The 21,237-nt window shown below is 40.1% G+C and overlaps 1 protein-coding gene across 7 annotated transcripts in view; it reads left to right on the top strand.

Annotated features, from left to right (window-relative positions):
* Window positions 1–21,237, top strand: part of rapgef2b (Rap guanine nucleotide exchange factor 2b) — a 104,163-nt gene that overhangs the window by 11,138 nt on the left and 71,788 nt on the right. For all 7 annotated transcript variants that reach the window (XM_061685113.1, XM_061685118.1, XM_061685116.1 and 4 more), the window contains 2 exons: window positions 17,265–17,335; window positions 19,117–19,173. In XM_061685113.1, the coding sequence (XP_061541097.1) occupies window positions 17,265–17,335; window positions 19,117–19,173 (128 nt within the window). The remainder of the gene's footprint in view (window positions 1–17,264; window positions 17,336–19,116; window positions 19,174–21,237) is intronic.

Genomic DNA, 21,237 nt, shown 5'->3' with positions numbered 1-21,237 from the left:
GTGGCTCATTTAAAAATTTGGGCACAAAGTATTTAAAAAAGTGGATGCAAACCATGTGTGTGTGTGTGTGTGTGTGTGTGTGTGTGTGTGTGTGTATATATATATATATATATATATATATATATATATATATGAAGTGAGACAGATTACTGAAAAGTGGGCATTGATCATGTGAATACAGTGGATGTACATTATTCGTAGATTGTCCAAAAACTAGACGATGTAGATCATTTTACTTCAACTTTTTTTTCTTTTTTGGAAAATGCAACATCAACTTGTCCTCTTTTTAGGAACTTAATGATGCAGCCCAACAACAGTGCTCATGATGGATTATGTTAGTCCTTGAGTACAACTTGGAAGTGACTCTCCCCGTACAGTAAACAAACGCAACACTTTCAAGTGCGTGAAGACGGATGGCCACTTACACAGGTCATTTTTGTTACCACCTTTGTCGAGTCATGCCAGGCAGCTGATGACTCACACCTTGTGCCTGAAACCAGGTGGAAGTATGACCAAAACAACCTCGTCGTCTTTACACAGTACAAGGAAAAAGGCTAAAAATAAAGCTATTGTTTCCTTGTAAGAGAAATGGTGTTGTTCCGCTTCCCGGGTGCAGTGGAACAGATTGATTGATGAGATCTGTTGCGCTGAAACCTTATCTAGGTAATTGATCCTTGCCTGGTCACCATTTCTTGGATGCTGTAGTCTTCCATTGCCCAAAAGGAAATGTGGAAAAGGGACAATGACTCAACGTGACCGGATTCTTCCTGCTTGTTGGGAAGACTTTTCCACACACGTACTGATATTTTCTGAGCTCCTGGTTAAAAATTATCTGCGTCCTCTAGGGTTGTAATAGTACACATATTTGTATCTGGATTCTTCAGTGGCAAATTCCCACGCGGAACGTTTTATTTAAGGGAGAGGAAGTGTAACTTCCTCGCACTGTAGCCATCTACCATCCACTCTGTAAACAAAACACAAGGCAGCTCAACTTCTGGCGATCGGCTTTCATGCCTTGCAATATGCTAGTTATGCAGTTTTGGAAAGTCTTAACCCCTTTGAAAGCTGAATGTTGAATGGCAAAAAAAATTTTGGGTCAAGATTGCCAGGCTTTTTCATTCGCACCCAGGAATGTTTTGAACCTCATTTGTCCGGCCTCGTCCTTGTCGTAGTGCGATTCTGTTCACTGTGAGGCACAATTTAAGCCAAATTTGACCGCTCTAATTGACATTTGCCTCGGTTGACCTTACGTTCTCCCGTCTGGCTGTATGTTTCCTCCTCACTTAACCTGTTCTTGCTGCGACCCAGTCCCATTAATCATACTCGTTTCCGTTTGGGATGCGTGCGAGTATACTAGGCAGAACGAAGTATCAAAAAGAGGCTTACATCGTGCCGCATTAGCACTTTTCTTTGGAGGGCTTGCGTAATATACTTGAAGTGTGTGCTTTCCCACCGCCATTCAGTCATGTGGTTCGGGTTTTATTTGGAAGGGAAAACTATCAGACACACTTGCTTATCAGACAATAAGCAAAGCAATAGGGAAGAATCGGAGTTTCCTCACCAGTTTGTTAATTTGATGCCTTCTGTTATAGACAATGGGGAGAATTGGCGAGAAACGAACAAATAAGTTGTGGTACATAAACTTACACACATTGCGGAGCGACTGCATTGGAGGTCACTATCAAAGTGTCGTTTAAAACAAAATAAAAATGACTTATGGAGAAATGGGGCTGAATGGAACAGAACACAAGTTGTGGAACATGGACATGGATGCATACAACTAGGGCTGCAACTAACGATTATTTTAATAATAGATTAATCTGGCGAATATTTTTTAGGTTAATCAATGAATCAGATCTAAAAAAAAGAACAAAAAATTTTGCTTCACTGCCATTATTTCAAATTGCAAAAAATGCACAAACATGATTTGATAATGATTCAGTTGCTGATTTTGTCCTTAACATGTCAGAAAACAAATTATTTGTCATTGTTTTCCAAAGTAAAAGCAGATGTTTGCAAATTGTTATTTTGATTAAATACAAAGATAATCAGTCTGCTTTTATGGAGGACTACAGAAATCGGAGGCAGTTTACTGTTGAGAGGCTGAAATCATAGGATTTGGACAATTTTTAGTTAAAAAGGTCTCTAAACGTTTAATCAATTATCAGAAACATTTCTCGATTAATTTGATAATCGATTAGTTGTCGGTTAATCGATTAATTGTTGCACATCTACACCCAACAGTGTGGTGCAAACTTGACTGTGAAAGTGGAGTTTAAAATATAATTAAAAAGGACTGTAATGGAGAACGGCAGAAAATTGGCAAGAAATTAGGCAGAATGGACGGAACAAATCAGTTGTAGCATGTAATTGTGGATGCACACAACATTGGGAAGCCCCCATATGTGAGAGTTTACAATGAAAGTGGAACTTAAAACTAAAAAGGACAACAGACACATTTGGAGAAACAGGAGACAGACTGAGAGATTAATTTCTTGAATAGGTGCTGCTGTTTTGCTTGCAACAGTAATGTTTGAACCGTTGCATCTATAAACTGAGGTATTTGCTGATGGGGAAAAGGGAGGCATCGATACACTATCTGCTATTGGTCGGAATGCTCTGTGGCGGCGTTATTATGCAGCTAAGCGGCCAGCCTGTATTTGACTGAAATTGGGGGGAAAGATGCGTCGAATCCAGCAGCCTGTGCGATGTGGCCACGACACAATGACGCCCCTGTTGCGGCCAGCTTCTGCTCATCAAAACCACTTAAGCTCACACCAATTACATGGCAGCTGTGCCAGGAATAATAGCTTTTACCCTGAAAATGTATCAGCTGCGGCAACTATGCTTAAATAACACGTCAAGCTTAATATACTGTATGGGATTAGTATTTGGGTAAAAGCAGTTATTTATTGGAGTAACAGCAGTTAGGGCTGGGCGATTAATTTTATCGATTACTTCAAGTTCATTTGTCAAGATGACTTTGTTGTGTTGCATATTCCAGGAGAGAAAAAAAGAACCGTAATCTTGTTTCAACTAAGGTCGTTGTCATTTTCCTTTTCCTTAAATAGAAAAAAAAAATCTATTAAAATGGGAAATCTGATCAGATTTTATTTTAAGACCTATCACCCAGCTGTAATAATAGTATTGTTTGTAATTTAAAGGAGCAGGCACATAAGAGTACACATTGTACCTATGTATTAAATCTAGTACAAAAAACTCCCCCAAAAATTTTTGGAAGGACTTAAGGTGCTACGTGAAGTCCAGCTAATTGACCACAATGGCCCCACCGTACCCTTGCCATCCTTTTTTGCAACATCCTGAGGATGTAGCCTCGAACCCCTCGTCCGTCTGCAGCCCAGGCTTTTTTGTTTTCCCAATCCGGGACGGAAAGGCCCCCCCGAGCTGGATGTGTGCAACTCTGTCAACAGGAAACTTCACCAAGGAATAGCAGAAGCCCCAACACGAGGAAATGACAAGGAATTTAGCACCTCGTTAAAATCGTAGAAACTGCGATTCCCGCAGAATAGACAATGAATATATGAATAGACAAACTGCATCAAAAGCCCCTTTCATGCTGATCATCTAAACTGTGTGAACATCTCATCCCGTGCGAAAATGTCACATTGGTGAATTCGGCCGGAAAGTCTACCGGTATAAAGCTGATGCTCCAATTTTCCACGGCGACAACGAGAAAGAGGCTACAGAGTAACTTGCAAGACGATATTACAGTAACAGTAGCTCACAGATGCGATCCGATCATGTTTTTGTGTAGCCAAGTCCGAGTTGAGTCACTTGATTTTGAGTATTGGCCGATTTTCGTTCGACGGTCATTATTTGCACAACAACAACAACAACAACAAAAAACAATACCAATCAGCTGAAAGTTATTCGGAAATTGTGGTAAAATCTAACTTAATTTAGCTCATCAAATAATTGGTCAATTGATATAGTATTAATAATTAAATAACATTAATAAAATAAATGAACACGACATAAGCCTAATAGCATAGATGCCATTTTTAAACACAATTTTAGTAAGCACGTTGGTCTTTTTATTTACATAAGCATTTAATATTATTAGGCAGATGATATGTATTTAACACAAACATATTTTATTAAATATTCACATACATATTTAAACATATATTTTATCATGAAAAATATCTATTTTGCATACACATTTTACCTTGTTTGTGTTTTACCTCATTTATGATTGTGCAAATTCTTTTTTTTTACAGGAAGTTTCTGTCGGGTTATAGCTTGTCCATTTGGAAATTCACTGAGAAATGGCTATGTAATTTGTTAGCATTTTTTTCATCGCAGAATGACAACAGTGTGACTGTTTGACGTAAAGGTACAATCCCTCAAGGTGGTTCTGTGAAGGTATAAATAAAATTGAAACTCGTGAAGAACCAAACCGCCACCATTATAATTGCCGTGCGAGCCAGCTTTACAATGAATACTAATGATGGTAACGAAAGGGAGCCACGCCTCACCAAAGGCATGTTGTTTTTGTTTTGTTACCTAAATGTGACGGAACTTTTTTGTGAATGAACGAGCGTGAATCCAATCATGTAAATGTGCCAGCGCGAGGAATGTGGCTGGTCCGACGCGGTTGTGAAAGCAGCGTGTTGCCTAGCAACCGCAGTAGTCTCATTGTAATGAAAGAATAAATTATTACCGCAGAGAGCACGGCTGAAGCGGGATAAATCTACACGAGAGATAGTTGAATGGCGTGACTATTTCACCCGGGCTGAGACAAACGACAAGGGCAAATCAGGACGCCAAAAAGGATAATCCCCATGCAACTTTTTCACTTCCAATATGATACCGATATTGCAGCCTTGCGTTTTGGCCGATACGATACACAGTATCGGCAAGGGATGATCAAGGGATATTACTCGAACAGAAAACAAACCATTTATTATTAACAATAGGTCACATATAGGGTTGGGCATCGTTTGAATTTGAGCGATTCTGGTCCGATTCCGGTTCTTCATTTCGATTCTGGTTCCAAACGATTCTCGATTCCGATTCTTTTAGGGGACTTGGGTTTTGCATGGTTTAAATAAAGGGTGTCCCACTTATAAACATCAATTTTTTTAGCAGCATGGACTAATATGAACATTTGACTCAGTGTTCTTACATGGAAAAGGATGACGTGCTGTGGCGACCCCTAAAGGGACAAGCCGAAAGGAAAAGAAGAAGTAGTTATTTATAACCAGTATCAATATCAAACCTATGAACTAAAAGGCAATGTGTGTGGACCTAACCCAATTGACTTTATTCTTTAATTAACATACAGCTGAATGTTAAATATAGCATTGTTAAAATAGTTATTGGCGACTGTTTTATCACGTCAAATGGTTTATGTGCAAGTTTTAACTTGACTTCCTGTTTTAAGCCTTTTATTTTGAAGGGTACGCACCGGAACTCAGCATTTTGCCACGCAACATAACTTCACACTACACTGGTAAAATAAATGCTCTTTAAAACGTTGATTCCTTTACCAACCCACAGATGAGACATAAGGTTAGTGATTGGGATACTTTGAGACGTTTTTGTGTATTTTGTCCCAATTTATTGTGATGTAAAGTTGCTAGTTTGACCTTTGAAGTTTGTTTGTTTGTTTCTAAAGCAATTTATATTTTATTATTGTGTCTGTCATCAGCTCTTATGTTGGTTTGAAGACTAAAATAAACACTAAAAAGCATCAGTGCAAGAGTGCAACCCACCGTTTAACTTGTTAGCTGCCTCAATGTTGGCATAGACTTATTTTATTGTTTCACTCACCCAATTGACTTGACTGAAGTTCCGCGCGGTGTCTGCTGAGGCTCGGAGCGGGAGGGAACGCGTCAGACTTCTACACATCGTGAAAGCTTCCTTTGCACAATATAATCTTAATCCAAGTCTTGCACTGAGGTGACTGATAATTTATTTTAACATAGTTAAGACACATTTGTTCGCCGCTGCCGTTGGGCAAAAGCACGTCTTCATGCGCGTACCTCTTCGTTGGTTTTCGCCACTTCCTTCTTCGGGTTTGATGTAATGTAGGCATCAAAACTAGGAAATTACATTTTTTTTTTTTGAATGATTGGAGGAAGAAGAAAGAAGGAGGTCTTGCAGAGGTGTTTGATATTGGGCTCAAAAGTCAGGTGAGGTTCCATTTTGACACCAAGGTTAGTGGCTGAAGATGACAGATGAACGTTATGGCCAGAAAAAGTAATACAGGTGATGGAGGATGACCTGGTGTGGGGTTCCAACCATAATGCCCGCCGTTATTGAGATGTTGAGTTGAAGGAAGTTGTCCGTCATCCGTGCCTTGATCTCCTCCAGGCAGGTGGTGAGCGAAGATGAGGACGGGGCTGCAGAGGGCGTTGTGTTTGTTTTGACATAAAATTGTGGGTCATCAGTGTAGCAGTGGAATGACATTGCATGCCAGCTGATGACACGATCAAAGGAAAGAGGGTGGGACCCAGGACCGAACCTTGAATTTTTGGTACATCCCTAATATCTAGTAGGTCTACAGTATCAATGTCTTACATTAATATATCGATACGGTACCACAAATGGTAACAATAATATCCATTTTGATAATTGATGATGCCGTATCGATACTAACTAATGATCCAATCACGATGTACGGTCCTCCCTCGCATATTCAAGATTCTCCACTCACAAAAATTTTGTAATTGCTGTTGCTATTTGCAAAGTACAAAAATTTTTTTCTCTCACATCCCTTTTCCGGTAAAACTCAGACTTATTGCCGTAATAGTTCCCCTTCATTCTTATGGTCATATTATTGATACTAATACGATTTCAAATAAGAAATAAGAAGTCTTCTAATGTTGGTCATTGCTGGTATTAGGTCAAATGGAGCTGGTGCGCAGTACACGAAGCTAATTAGCCTCCTTAGTTGACTTTAAGCGCTTAAGTCCCAACTCAATGGGTTTAGCTCTCACTGGTCCTGCCGAAATCTTGAATTACACATTCACCTGTTCATCAAGACAACATGCAGCTGTCGTGTTAAAAGGAAGTAAATGTATGAAAGCTTGCGGGGTAACTTAGCGCCCGCTAACGCAATTAAAAAGACACTTGGGGGGGGCCCTGCTGATTATATCCCATTGAGGCAAGGCGGCTGGTCGGCATGGCGACAGCCTGGGACAGGAATCAAGGAGGCATGTGAATGAGCTTAGCAGCAGCACTTCCTCGGGCTGCCAACGGAAAACCATCTGCGCCCTTGGGTCGTGGCTAATAGCTAAGAGCTAAAACGTTTTTAAACACATAACCAGCAACTGCGACTGTGTGTTTTCACGCGCCGACAAGGCACCCGTCCACCTTTTATTCCACGTCGACGTACTGGCATACTGACTTTCATGGCTCAAATTGAGGCAGATGTGTGCCATTCTGATCATTTGCATGTTGACTTCTACGGGCAGCGTAAAAGGGTCTAGCGCTGCTGTAGACGCCATAAAAGTGTCGCGCCATAAACCCACCACTCTGACCACAGCCTCATTCAGCAGAGACCGCCGGACCCCCGACCCCAATGTTGGTTTCTGCACAGACCACATGTGCTGAACACAGATACAGCTAAAAGCGTATAATCAGCGCATGCTGGAAGGAACACGAGGAAAAATGCCATTGAAGACATTTCAGTGTATTCAATGCAACCAAGGAAAAATTGTACGAAGTCATTGGCATCTCATTTATTTATGGAACATTCAAAAATATATCGTTTTTTTTTTTGCCTTCATCAAGCATAGACTTAAGGCTGGAGGGTATGCATTGAGCTCTTTGTTGGTACGTTTGGCTTTGTTTGGGTACGTAATTGGTTGGAAAATGAAACATACACTAACTACCCTTTTAAAGTTTTGGATCGCTTAGAAAAGTCGTTACTTTAAATGAAGCAAAACATTAAATTAATCAGAAGTACAGTCGAGACCAGGGATCATCAATCAAAATTCTGAGGGCGGCAAGGAATTTCTCAGTGCCGAGGTTCAGACCTCAAAATTTTTTAATTTGCGTAGCTGATCAGTCAAATAATATCGAAAAGGCACATTTCCTTTTCACAACATTCATTTGTGGTTTTGCAAATACTGTGTTTTGTTTTCCATGAAAAAACTGTACCCTAATTGAAACTATTTTGATCGTACTAAAGGACAACAATGTATGAACATAAATATATTCCTCAAAACATAGAAATACAAAGTTTTTTTTAAACTCACACTGAAACCCTTAAAACAGTTTACATTTAAAATACAAAGAACACCAATATAACTCAATAACTACTGGTAAATAAAATCTCCAGTAAACTGGCACAGGTATCAGGCCTACATTTCAGTACAAATTGTATTTTTATGCTTGCAACTCAAAAAAGAATGGCTGACTCTACGTGAAGATAAATCGTTAGCCTAATAGCGTAGTTGCCCAAGTCATATTTGAACGTATTTATAAAACAATAATAAAAAAACAACAACGCTAATAGGTTCATGAAATGATACACACAGAGAGTAAAAAAGTTATATTAGTTACAAACGGGCTAGTTGTGGCTTCAGTATTCGACACAAAAAAGGGTCTCTCAGCCCCCCCCGGTCATCAACTGAATCTCGTCGTCCACTCGGGAACAAAGCCAACCGTCCGGGCTGATGAGACTCGCTCCGTCTGGCTCAAACAAAAGCCTCAAAGAGGTGAAGTACCATTGTCAGGAAAAGTTACACAGCGATCTATGAAGATCAATTCAATGCAAAAATAACCAGGAATAAAGAGGGATGGAGGGGGGGGGGGGGTGGATGAAACGGGACACTGATGTGCTTTAATCTCGGTCGAAATCCCCAGAATCACCCCTTGTTCTGACCAATTTACTCAACTGGGATGGAGGCCAGAGGCTGGAGAAGAGTTTCTAATAAAAACCACGTAGCACCACAATGGAAGCAAAACACTCAAACCAAACTCAGTGTGGACTCAACACTCTGACCGCATTCGTTCAGCATGAGGTTGACCAGTATGAGTCAAAACGGGGTGGGAAAAATATTGATATCGCCATGTGCCATTCCAATATATATAAATATAATATCCCAAATATTTGTTTCATCCAGGTTTAAAGATGACCAGTTAAAGTTGAAATGGCCAAACATTTTTATATTCACTTGTTGCCTTAACTTTGGTTTCTCACAGTTTGACTTTATTTCCGTAAGATGATTTCTTAATATTAAGACTTTATTCTCATAATATGATAATTTTTTGTAGTGTTTCATCCTAAATCTTGTAGTCTAGTAACATGACTATGTCATGTTATTGTCATATCATGAAGTTAATGTTACGTCTTTATTCTCATAATCTTACGACTTGATTCTCTTAACACGACATTTTTCTTACAAGGCTACGACTTTTTACTTATAACATGACGGTTGTCTTGCAATGTTGCATCTTCGATATTTGCATAACAACATGTAGTTCTCACAATATTTAATTCTCGTGACATTAAGACTTTATTCTCATATCTTGTTTGTTCTCTCATAATGTTAGAATTTAATTCTCGTATTATTCTCACTTTATTCTTTTATCATGTCGTTTTTTTGCACAATTTTCCACTTTATTCTTGGAACACAATGGTTTACTGGCAATGTTACAACTGTATTATTGTATCATTGAGTTTTTCCTGTAATGTTTCGTCTATATTTAACTTTGTTCTCATAATGTGAATTTATTCTCTCGTGAGACTATGACTTTTTTTCTCGTATTGTCTTTTTTGCTGGCCTTAATATCCCTTTGTAAGTTGATCTATCAACAAAAAGTCCAAAATAATGGCTGTTGAAGAGAATTTACTGCTGTTGACAACACGCATACGCTTACGTAGATAAACCCTTTATCCATCGAGAGCGCAACGGGCTCCAAAAACCTCGCTGCGCAGATATTGTCACGCCGTGACCTTGCCACCGCCCGTCTCGCCTCCACCTGCTCTAATGGATAAAAATACCCGACACCATCTTGTCAATAGAGACTCAAGGGCAGCTGCTAACAGGGGAATGCACAAACAAAGATACTCATGCACACGGTTGGTGACTGGAGGTGTATGACATTTGGAATAAAGTGCCGTCGCTGCAGTCTGCGCGCTGAGCTGACAATTTACTACCATATATTGTCATTAGTGGATGACCTTCAGACCCTCAACACTGGCTGTCTGGCAGCCCACCAGTCCCTTACCTCGTTAGGATGGCTTTAGCGGAGGCCGTTAAAAGCTGCTAATCACATTGGTATCGACGAGACGCTTCATTTTGTGCCAGAAGAGCAGAAGAACGCATTTAAGAAACGTGCGCCTTTTGTCTTGCCGCGAGATGCATTAGCTTAATCCCGTCATTCTCTACCGGTAGGTCATCTTCATTCGCGTAACCTTGCAGCGTTGACTTTATTTTTGAAATGTTATGAGAATTAAATTGTAATGTTTCAACTTTTTTCTTTAAATAGCAAGATGCTATGGTTGTTACGTTACATCTTTATTCTCTTAAACTTCAATGACTTCTTTGTAACATTACTTGTAGTCATCTATCTAGATTGTTCAACTATTGTTCTGCTGTGGGTTTTCCCACTATTCCCTTTGCCAGTTCTATTCCTCAGTTTGTCCAGTTTTCCATTTTCTGTCTGGCTGCATTTTAAAAAATACATCACATTATTTAAAAAAAAACAACAACTGTATTTCAAACTCCCCTGTTACAGAGCAAAACTGTTCCAGCATAAAATGCATACAGATCCGCCGTTCTGCATTACAATGAGGCTGAATAGGATAGGTTAAAAAAAAATGTTGGAAAAGTCTCATGACACATAACCACACAAAAATGTCGCAAAATTAGGGTGCCCCCCCCCCCCCCCCCCCCCCCCCCCACGAGGGATAGAGAACGAGCCCTGCCACAAATAGCGAAAATCTGCAAGTAATTCACACTGTCTCAAAAGATTTCTGAATGCCTACAGATGCCACAAGATGGCGGCCAAGCATTACATGAAGCTCCTCAACCCACTTCAACAAAGTTGCTTGGCACCAAGATGGCAGCAAAGGCTCCTCGACTCACTTGAACATTCCTTGGCACCAAGTTCCCGCAAGATAGCACCAAAGTAATACTTTTAGACTTTTATTTTTTAGACAAGGCTTCAAACAACGAATAACGGGATGACAGGTTCCCAGAAAATAGAAAAATCTGCAAGCAGCAAATCGCAAATGTGAGGGGAATTAATGTCGATACTGCAACATTAATAATCTTGTCTCGATTTACTCACAAATTGACTAATTAGTCGAATACTAAAGTATCATTCTGTCGTACGAACTACAAAAGGTAGTGAATAGATATTAATAGATAAATGAACACAGACTACATGATTTGAAAGTAATAAATTAAGAATAATTTCCAGACCAATTAAGTTATATTGGATCATTTCCCACAACACACCAAATGATTTCAAACTAATGTGGCACAATAGTTTGGAATCACCGATCAAGTCCAAAATTGAAAATGTGTATTTTCAAAGGTCATGTGAGTTTGAGTTCCTCCCCCTAAAATAGTAAAAATGATTTGCATCCGAATACGCTGACTTCGGTTTGAATCGACCAATCGCAGCAGCGGGGCAGGACTTTGCATTTCCGTGACACAAATGCTGACATGTCTTTTTACGAGTCGTTGAGGTGGTCCCGCGAGTGGTTGCGTGGGTCCCCCCCGCCCCCTCCCGGACACTTTAAGACGTTATCTGGCCCACTGTCATGTGAGGAATGTGAGCCTCAACACCCAAAAGGGCTTCTCTCCGCTGTTCCTCGCAACAGGATCCTGCCAGGAATACCACAGCAACTCTTCACAGGGGAGGCTTTCAAAGCAACCCTGGAAGAGGTCAACACTTCAAAGGAATTTCCCCTTTTTCCCCCCTCATTGGAGGGTATGCGTTTGAGTTTTTTTTCCATTACCTCCAACATGCACCGGTCACATTTTGTCATTGGCAGCTATTTGTCAGGTTGTTAGTTAGTATGCATGGATACTAGGGGTTGAACAATTTAAAATATTTTGTCCCCATACAACTTTTTCACTTCCGATAAGATCCCGAAAGTGCAGTCTGAAATGGACCGCTTGTATCTGAGTGCTTATATCGGACATTTTCGATCCAGTCCAATTTAATTCAATACTGTTTTGTTGTGCTGATATCGTACTGTTGTCGGATATAAAAAAAAAACACAGTATAGCATTCCCTAACCTTTTTCACGCCACGCACTTGTTTCCGAGTATAGACATATTTTGACACACAGGCATAGGAAAAAAGAAAAACAAACGATTCAGGATAAACCTCACAATTACACTAATTGTTCTGGTTAAACTTGACCTCGATTGTGAATTGATTTTTGTGCAGCACATTGTTGTAAAAGTTCAGCGAGTTAGGATACGATGTGAAAAGCCGTGAATCCCCCACCTCTCTGGTTGACAAGTGAGCAATTGTCACACAAAATAGGCCGTCCTTGCTTGAGGGATTAATTTGTGCTTTTCCCAGCTATTTTGTTTCTCTAAAACAGAACAAATCCTCCGAGGAGTCGCAAAGTGGCGCAATCAGCGTCCTTTTAACGCCTTTCGAGCGGCAGGGTTAAACGTCATAAGCGCCTTAAGACGAAGACGCTTTTTTTTTTCTTTCTTCAAACTTGATCGGACGCATTCCCCTGGGGTAGCTTTTTGTTTTTAAACTCGGCAGCGAGCGACGGTGATTCACGAAGGGCAGGCTGAAGCTATTCCGCTTTACAAAACTGTTGGCCTCACTGTCACAATATACACATTTTCACCCATCATGAATCCTCAATTTGCAAGTTTGCTTTACTGTTGGTGCTATTTCTACTCCCATCTCTTCAGACTTTCCATTAGAGGTTTTCTCATTTACCTCACTCTTTGGATGTTACTCTCGGTAAGATAATTACCTCCACCAAGTACAGCGCGTTTGTATGTTAACTGCAAACCACCCTTGACACAGAAACTAATGGTACACATCAAAGTTTCACATTCAATCCCCATTTCACTGACCTACAAAATTAATTTGGTGTTTCACAATTGCACGATGTCAGCAATAAAATCTTGTATTGCGATACCACCGCATCCCGTCTTTACCGATCACTTGGCTTTATCTTGTCAACTCATAAACGTGAACATGCCTCAAGCAGTTTTAATACGATACGGCACGCAAACAGGCAACAAAACTTTATGTAGCCTAGCAAGCTAGTGCTAACACTCATGGTTGTGCATAAACATCCCGGCGTGATGTCGAATCGTGCTCTAAAGTTTCAGTGTGTGTGAAGTAATTTAATTACAATAAAGTAATTCAACTACAGTTAAGTTAGCACCCATTATTTCTGTCATGTAATGTTGGTTTGACCTGACTGATTAGAATACACGATCTGACTAGAGCAGTGATTTCCAGCCTTTATGGAGCCAAGGAACATATTTTACAATTGGAAAATCTCTCGGCACACCAACAAGCAAAAATGTCACAAAAAGTGTATACATTAATTACTGTATTTACTTCCTGCCATCTAATAAAAGACCATTCATTTGTTCTGTCTGTTACTATGCCTCACTGGCATAAATAAAGGAACAAAGATACATTATTTCTTGTAAATGACATTTGTTTTGAGCACTTAAGTAAAATTTGATAATTTCACACGGCACCCCTGAAGATTGCTCATTGTAGACTAATGTGCCACGGCACACTGGTTGGGAATCATTAGACAAGAGAATGAATACTTTAAGATACTCAGTGTACAGTACACAGGTATATACAGTAAATTAACAAGGCATTTAAATAGATATATTGCTCCATCTTGTGATCGGATCGGTTATGTTTTTTTTCCCAAACTCTGTGATCGGCCCCAAAAATCCTGATCGTGTAAAGCCGAACAGTGAGTATTGATTGTAACTCAACAATTCATACAAAACATGGTTTGATTTCGAAGTAGTGCCTACGCCATTTAAATTGTAACTAGATACCACTTGCTGTAGTAATCAGTCAAAGCATCAGACACGTTTCTAAGTATACATTACAAATTGTAACCCCCAGGACCAATGGCTCCATTCTTGTTGAAAGGCTTTCTTTGATTCTTGTCTCTGCTGGCTAAAAGATGCATGGGGAGCTGCTTGCTATCAGTGCTCAGCCTTAATGAATATGTGGATTGACCAGTCAGGGCCGCGGTGAATGGGAAGCCTTGTGTAATCTATGACAGCAGACTCATGTGGTGGCCCCAGATAAAACCAGCAGTTTTCACCTATAGTGAAGGACAGGTCGGCTCCTCATTTGACGTACACAATAGAGGAAATGAGCCTTTTCGGTATTGATCTTTTACGTAACTTGCCTTAATTTACAAGTTATTTTCCCCGAGTAAGTTTTTCTTTCCAGTGTTCATTTTGAAAAATATCTAATTCATCAACCCTGGTAGGAACGTGAATAGTCATTCACAGAACGTACTTTAATGCCCCTCACAAATGGTTAAGGATAGACGCTTACACAAGCCGGTGTGCTTTAAATGGCTCTATTGAATCAAGGGTAGCAAAATAAGCACAGAATAGAAAAACATTCATAATCCTACAGCCACAACTGACGCCCATGCCCTCCACTCGCAGACTGACGAAAGGTACACTGATGAAGTTATTTGTAGATGAGTGGAGAACACTTTACAAATGTGTATGTAAAATGTGTAACAAAACACTTGAATTTGGTTCTCCTGTGACTCATGTTGTGCATTAAGCATTAATTTAGATTTCCTTAACTGGTATTTTGCATTTGTCAAAAAGGAGCCAGGAAGGAGCATTAAAGTGAAGTTGTAGACTGTTATGTTATGTTATAGGCACTGTTATGCCTCTCACGCTATCTCCTGTTCCTGCTAGCTTGATAGGACTCTCAGCAGGTGTTGATCATTGTTTTTTTGAACAAAGAATGCATATTTTGACAACTATCTGCGTCGTTTCAACAAGAAATAGCATGTTTCATATTTTAGATTGTCTTAGCAGTAGTTTGAAGGAAGTTTTCCTCCACATGCCCACATTCTGGCTGCATTCATGCGTCCTCACCACAGCAAATATTTACAAGTGTTTCTTCGGCCATTGTGTCCGTCTGACAGCCAAGATTTTCAAAAATAATAATAGTACAAAACTGTGTTGGCAGTTGAAGATGGTCTCCTTTACGTTCTTTCCATACAACCAATCTCAAAACTATTGGAGAGCTTAGCCATAATTGATGGTTTGACATAATTCTGCTCCCTTTGCTTGTTTTGAGTGGTGGTGGAGACGCATTCATTGTCATGTAAAAGGGAGAGGCTGCCATCTAGTGGTCTCACTTGCATTGGGGATTAGTAAATTATTTTGGGTTCAGCACCAATCAAAACATAACTGTGTACCTCTAAATGCCACTGTAATAAAAAAGTTGAGTATGTTCAAGAAAAAAGTAAAGTGACCGTAGGAAGGAGGAAATAGTTGTAATGTTGAGTGCATAAATTCTTTTTTTTTGAAAGACAACTGGATGTTGTTGTCTTTTCAAGAAAAAAGTCAGTCTTTATGTGGGTAAAAAAAAAAAATTGTAATCTTACAAGAATGAAGTCGGAATATAAAAGTCCTATTTTAAAAAGGGAATTTCAAAAATGTTCAAAAACGGCTTTATTCGAGAAAAAGAAAATAGGACTTAATTCTCGGGAAAATACACCTTTTGTTTTCACACAGAAAAAAAATACTCTATTCCTGTATTAATATGCCCGATGGTCATTAAAAAGAGACTATTCATGCAGGGTTGTCAGTATTATGTGATAATATGTCACAATTTAACTGGCCCAAAGCTACGGCAGGGAGGAGTAATTGGCTTATTATGCTTGTTTTATTGGTGCAGCGTTCTCCATATGCACTTGCAACAGAATGTAAGTAAAAATGTATATTTTAAACCCAAAGTCTTATTTATTCCTTGCTGTCATCCTCAAGACAGAAGTTTCACTGTGTGCCAGCAGATGGTAGTAGCTGACTAAACTTGGCTCCTGCTCCTGCTGAGCTGCACTGTGGGTGGCCAAAAGGTTCAGTTTAGTAGTGGGAATGTTGGGAGCGCGTGATGTAAGCGAGCCATTCTGAATGAAGGAATTTCTCACACTGTGCGGACTTGATTTTGAATTTGTTAATTTATCCGCTTTTGCATTTTACACAGACCCTTAGCGAGACATACAGTATAATTTGTATTCAATTAATTTTATACAAATGTTCCAGTAGTCATATGTTTATTTCGTTTGTTTGCATTGGAACAACATAAAAAAAAAAAGGCCCAATCTGATTATTCCACACAGAACTCCAAAAATGGACTGGGCAAAATTATTTGCTCCCTGAAACTAAATATTTTTTAGCACACCCTTTGGAAAAAATATCTGAAATCAATCGCTTCCTGTAACCATCAACAAGTTTCTTACACCTCTCTGCTGGAATTCTGGCCCACAATTCTTTTGTCAACTGCTCCAGGTCTCTCCGATATGAAGGGCGCCTCTTCCCAACTGCAGTTTTGAGCTCTCGCCCCAGGTGTTCTATGGGATTTAGATCTGGACTCATTGCTGGCCAAGTCAGAACTCTCCAGCGATCTGCAGGAGCACAGGGGGAGCAATGCTTTTTTTGCCCAAGACTTTAGGTGGGGATTGTCGGGCTGCACCAATGAATCGAATGAAATTCAATCGCTTTAGTTCAATCGGTAAGAAAACAAACACGTGATAAGAACATTCATGCACGAGCTGCCGATGTCCAAAGCGCAAGCAGAGTCACTCAACACAGAGTGGCGAACGGGCGAATCGATGCGATACTCGGTGGAATACTCGATTCTAAAAATATTTGACACGACTCCAGTGTGCATCAACACTGGAGTGTTTTACCTCCCACTTGGATTCCCCCCCCCACCTCACCAGCACTCACTGGTTTACTTTATAAAGACATTGAATGGGGACTTTATATGCACTTTCCATTCCTCCACTAGCATATAGTGTTCACCATACAGTATGTTCACTTGTAAATGTTCCTATGAGTCGGCGGTTGTTGGCTCAGTGAATGCGCTTTTGTCCACGTGGGGGTGCTGGAGAAGTGCTTTGTCATGCTTAACTATCCCATAGTAAACCGTTCAAAGCAAATGAACCGGTTGGAGGCTTATCTTAAAACCTTTATCTTCAGTTTGAAGTGATATTTTAACATAATTACCTGTAACGTGAACTCTTCATAACATGGCCTTTTCTGTGTTTTTCTTAGGACCTGGAGATCGTCTACTCCTACCTCCACGGCATGGAGGCCTTGTCCAACCTGCGGGAGCACCAGCTGCGGTGAGCATCGCACTGTTTTTGAGACACAGTACAAGTAGTAGTACAATTAGAATTTGAGTACTCGCCAATACTGAGTACAGATACTTGAATAATACAAAGCGTACCAAACACTTCTCGGCTGTACTGACTACCGTTCGCATCCTTAGTGTTACCTACAAAATACAGTGAGTAAAAAGTGACGGTCACAGATCGATTTTGACCTGTTTTATGCATAAAACAGTGCGGGGAAAAAATATATTTGCTGGCATGGGCCCTTTAAACTATTTCCACACAGCTGAAATAGCTCCTTCCTGGAAGGTCCAGGTATATATCCGGCTGGTGAAGTGCTATTAGTGTCTAATAGCGGTGTATTTTTTTTTAGAGCATGGGTACTGTAGAGACATAGTCTTTATCGATAGGGGTGTCGGTGCATCCCCGGGAAATTGTGCGACATAATTTACACGTCTGTCCCGCCTTTTCCAGTATTCTGTTACACACAGGCTCCATCCCGCCTCTATTATGACTCTTATACTACTCGGTCGGCAAATGCATGGAAATGCTGTCGTTTTTAGAATGATGTAAAAGGAGCTAGGATTTCTTTGTGTGACTTTTCCCAGTGTTTTCTTAAATAACCAATTTACACACTGCAGTAAAATGTCCGTGTGGGAAATAAACGTGACTTTCCCGGCAGCCAGTGCGCTCCCAGCATGCCTCGTGTGTGTGCATACATGTGGATTATCCCGTTGAAGGAACAATGTATAGTACATGACCCGTGAGCTAGAACATTCCACGTAGTGACTGACCCCTTCCCAGCAGTCACTTTCCCATCAGACATCACACTAACCAAAGGATTATGTTAAAGATCTTTTTTTTTTTTGCGTGTGCCCGTCAGCTGTGTTTTGATGAGCTACTGTATTTTATAGTACAGTTTGTGATGTTACAGAGTCCTTTCCCGAGGCTACACGGGCGGGGCTGATGTGACATTCTTGGGCTACGTGGCCGGCAGGGGGGAAAGCCTTTCGATTACTGAATAGGGGGAATTCATCACCCCGCGGAACAATAGTTGTAATGAATCTACATTAATATATGACAATTTTTAATTAAATGTTCATAACGAGAGAATGCAATTCTGTATAAATCAGATTTTTTTGGGGGGGGGGGTTATTTGAAGGCTATACTGTCCAGCCCTAGTACTAATTTAAGAAGAATTGCTAAATAAAGTGCGATTGATAAGGATTTTACAGTTTACCCTGTATTGATGTACTATAACTCTAATGATGATTGTAGTAGTTATGCTAGCATATAGCAACTAGTAACCTGAGAATGGAAAGCAAACGTCGTGAATGGGCTGAACATTTTAAAGTTGGAATGCTTTGAATTGGTTGAGAAATGTGGAAGGATTATGGAAAATCAGTTTAAAAAAAAAAAAAAAGGAATATTGTCTTGGAAAATGGAAATATTGAAAATAAGGGGGAATTTTGGAAATGTCAATGTCGCCCTTCGTCTGGAAAGATTAAGAGAAAGTGATATTACGGTGATTTTCAACTAACTAACAGTAATTTTAACGTCAGTTTTCATCCAACAAGTTTGCTATACGAAAAGATTTAAGCGGCTCTTCGAGTGTTTTCGGAGTGACTTCCAACTGGTTTTTGATATCTAGTGCAATGCTGGTCAATTAGTAAGAGTTAAATGATGTCATAGTCATAGAGCCAGAGGCGGTGTGACGTTAAGTGGCGGCAGCCACCTCATATGCAAGAGAAACCCTGAATAAGTCATTTTGATATCATCTTTTGCCCCTGCAGGATCATGTGCGAGACGGTGCGCTACGAGAGGCACGAAGCCAACGAAGTGCTCTACTAGTAAGTACTAATTGAGCTAACTACGATACTGTGATATTGTCGGAGTGGAGCCTGATAATATGACACCTTTTCTGGAGGTGTGTAAGCGATCGCCTTTACATCACTTTGCAACATGGCTCCTTGACCTGCAAGCCATTTGCGGCCAGACATGATTTTATAAGCGTGAGTTTAAAACTGGTTACACGCATCCTCCCGTCTGACTGAGTATCACTGACAACCCTAAAGCAGACTTTCACTTTTGTCTTGTTCTTTTGTTTGTATGCTCCAGGCCAAACCCCCCCCCCCCCCCCCCCCCCCCCCCACCCCCCATATATATATATATATATATATATATATATATATATACACACACACACACACACACACACACACACACATACATACACACACACTTTTTTGTTTTTAACAGGTCCACATATGACCACATAACACGGAATGACATGCACATATGACCCAGTTGACTGCACATATGACCCAGTTAACTACCTCAGAGTACCCTTGCGATATCCATATCATTGAGGTACAGAAGGATAATTGTTGGTGAAGTGCTCACTTGTACACAAACACAGGCTACCAGAAACATACTTGCACAATCCGAAGCTTATGAAAAAGTGTCTATTCGGTGAAAAAGCCTGAACTCTGCGGTATTTACCGTCCACAGATTACAGTGCTCTCGTAGATAAGAGGCTGACCTGACACATTTTACTTGCAGTTGCTATCTTCTGATCAGCCTTTTAACTTTCTCTGTCTTACCATTTACAAGTACACCAGCCAGCCGCCATTGCTTGTGTTGCTTCTCTGTTGTTTTGCAATCATAGTTTGATGCAGAAATGGAGCAGCACCTACACACAATAATACTAGACTTTACGCCGATCTGATCGGTGTTATCGGTATCGGCTTTCATGTCATAAGTCGCAGATCCGATCAATGACATCATCCGACATTTTTAGCGCCATTTTCTTCGTCGCGTATGAATCCAAGAATGAGTTTATTTTTAGCCTTGTCACGTGTCTTGTAGCGCTGTACTGTAACTATCTGACGGCCAATAAAGGTTTTTCGATCTTGTCGGTGAAAATACACGTCGTCAGTGTGGGACTATTTTGCGGTGTCTGTGCACAACTGAAGTACATCGTGGGAACGTCATCTAAATGCTTCAACGCAACAAATTTGATCGAGGACCTGTAGAATGTACACGAGGAGCATGCCGCGTTCAAGCAAATAAATAAAAAAGAAAGTCAAACGGACTCAAACTCTGGACAACACCCGTCCATATAGTATAGTATAGACAGTGAGAAAGTTAGAGTAAGCATGTCATTAACAGTATTTATTAAAGTAATTTAATTGCAATAACGTAATTTAATTACAGTAAGTTAGCAACCATTATTTCTGTCATGTAATGTTGATGTGGCCTAAACCTATGTCAGTGGCCAATCCTTTATACCCCGTAGAGGTCATTGGTCTTTTAACTTTTGTCTAAATTGCTCGAGAATAATTTGAGCTGGGCAGGCCCGCAACCCTTGTCAGGATAAGCTGTACAGAAAATGGACGGATGGATGGATACAGTATACAAGTATATGCAATAAATGAACAAGTCATGTAAATAGACGCATTGCTCCATCTTGTGATCGGATCGGTGATCAGTTATCATTTTTTTTAAACTTGCTGATCGGTGATTGGCCCCAAAAATCCTGATCGTGTAAAGCCTAAATAATACAAAGCGTCTAGTTTGGAGTATGTGAATTAAATCATTTCAGTGTGTCTGTGGGTCCTTAAAAAGTCTTACTGATTTTTTTCTTTCCCCAAATAAAGGCTGTGGTCAATCTTAAAAATTACACTTAACCCTCGACTCTGCCCTTCAAAGGGTTTCAGAAATGCCCAGATCAATAAACATCCACAATTTGATTCCTATATTAATTTGAGAAAATACTGAGCAAAAGACTGTGTAGGGGTGTGATTGTATATATATTCAAATTCTCCGTTATAGTTTCCTTAAAAGAAGCCAAACTATTGCTGTCACACTTTCTGGAAAAAAGAAAAACAAACTAACAAACAGAATAGGAAAAA

Source organism: Phycodurus eques, chromosome 9 (assembly GCF_024500275.1).
Source record: "Phycodurus eques isolate BA_2022a chromosome 9, UOR_Pequ_1.1, whole genome shotgun sequence".
Taxonomy (NCBI): domain Eukaryota; kingdom Metazoa; phylum Chordata; class Actinopteri; order Syngnathiformes; family Syngnathidae; genus Phycodurus; species Phycodurus eques.
The sequence above is the reverse complement of the archived record's forward strand: the minus strand, read 5'-3'. Positions and strand labels throughout refer to the sequence as shown.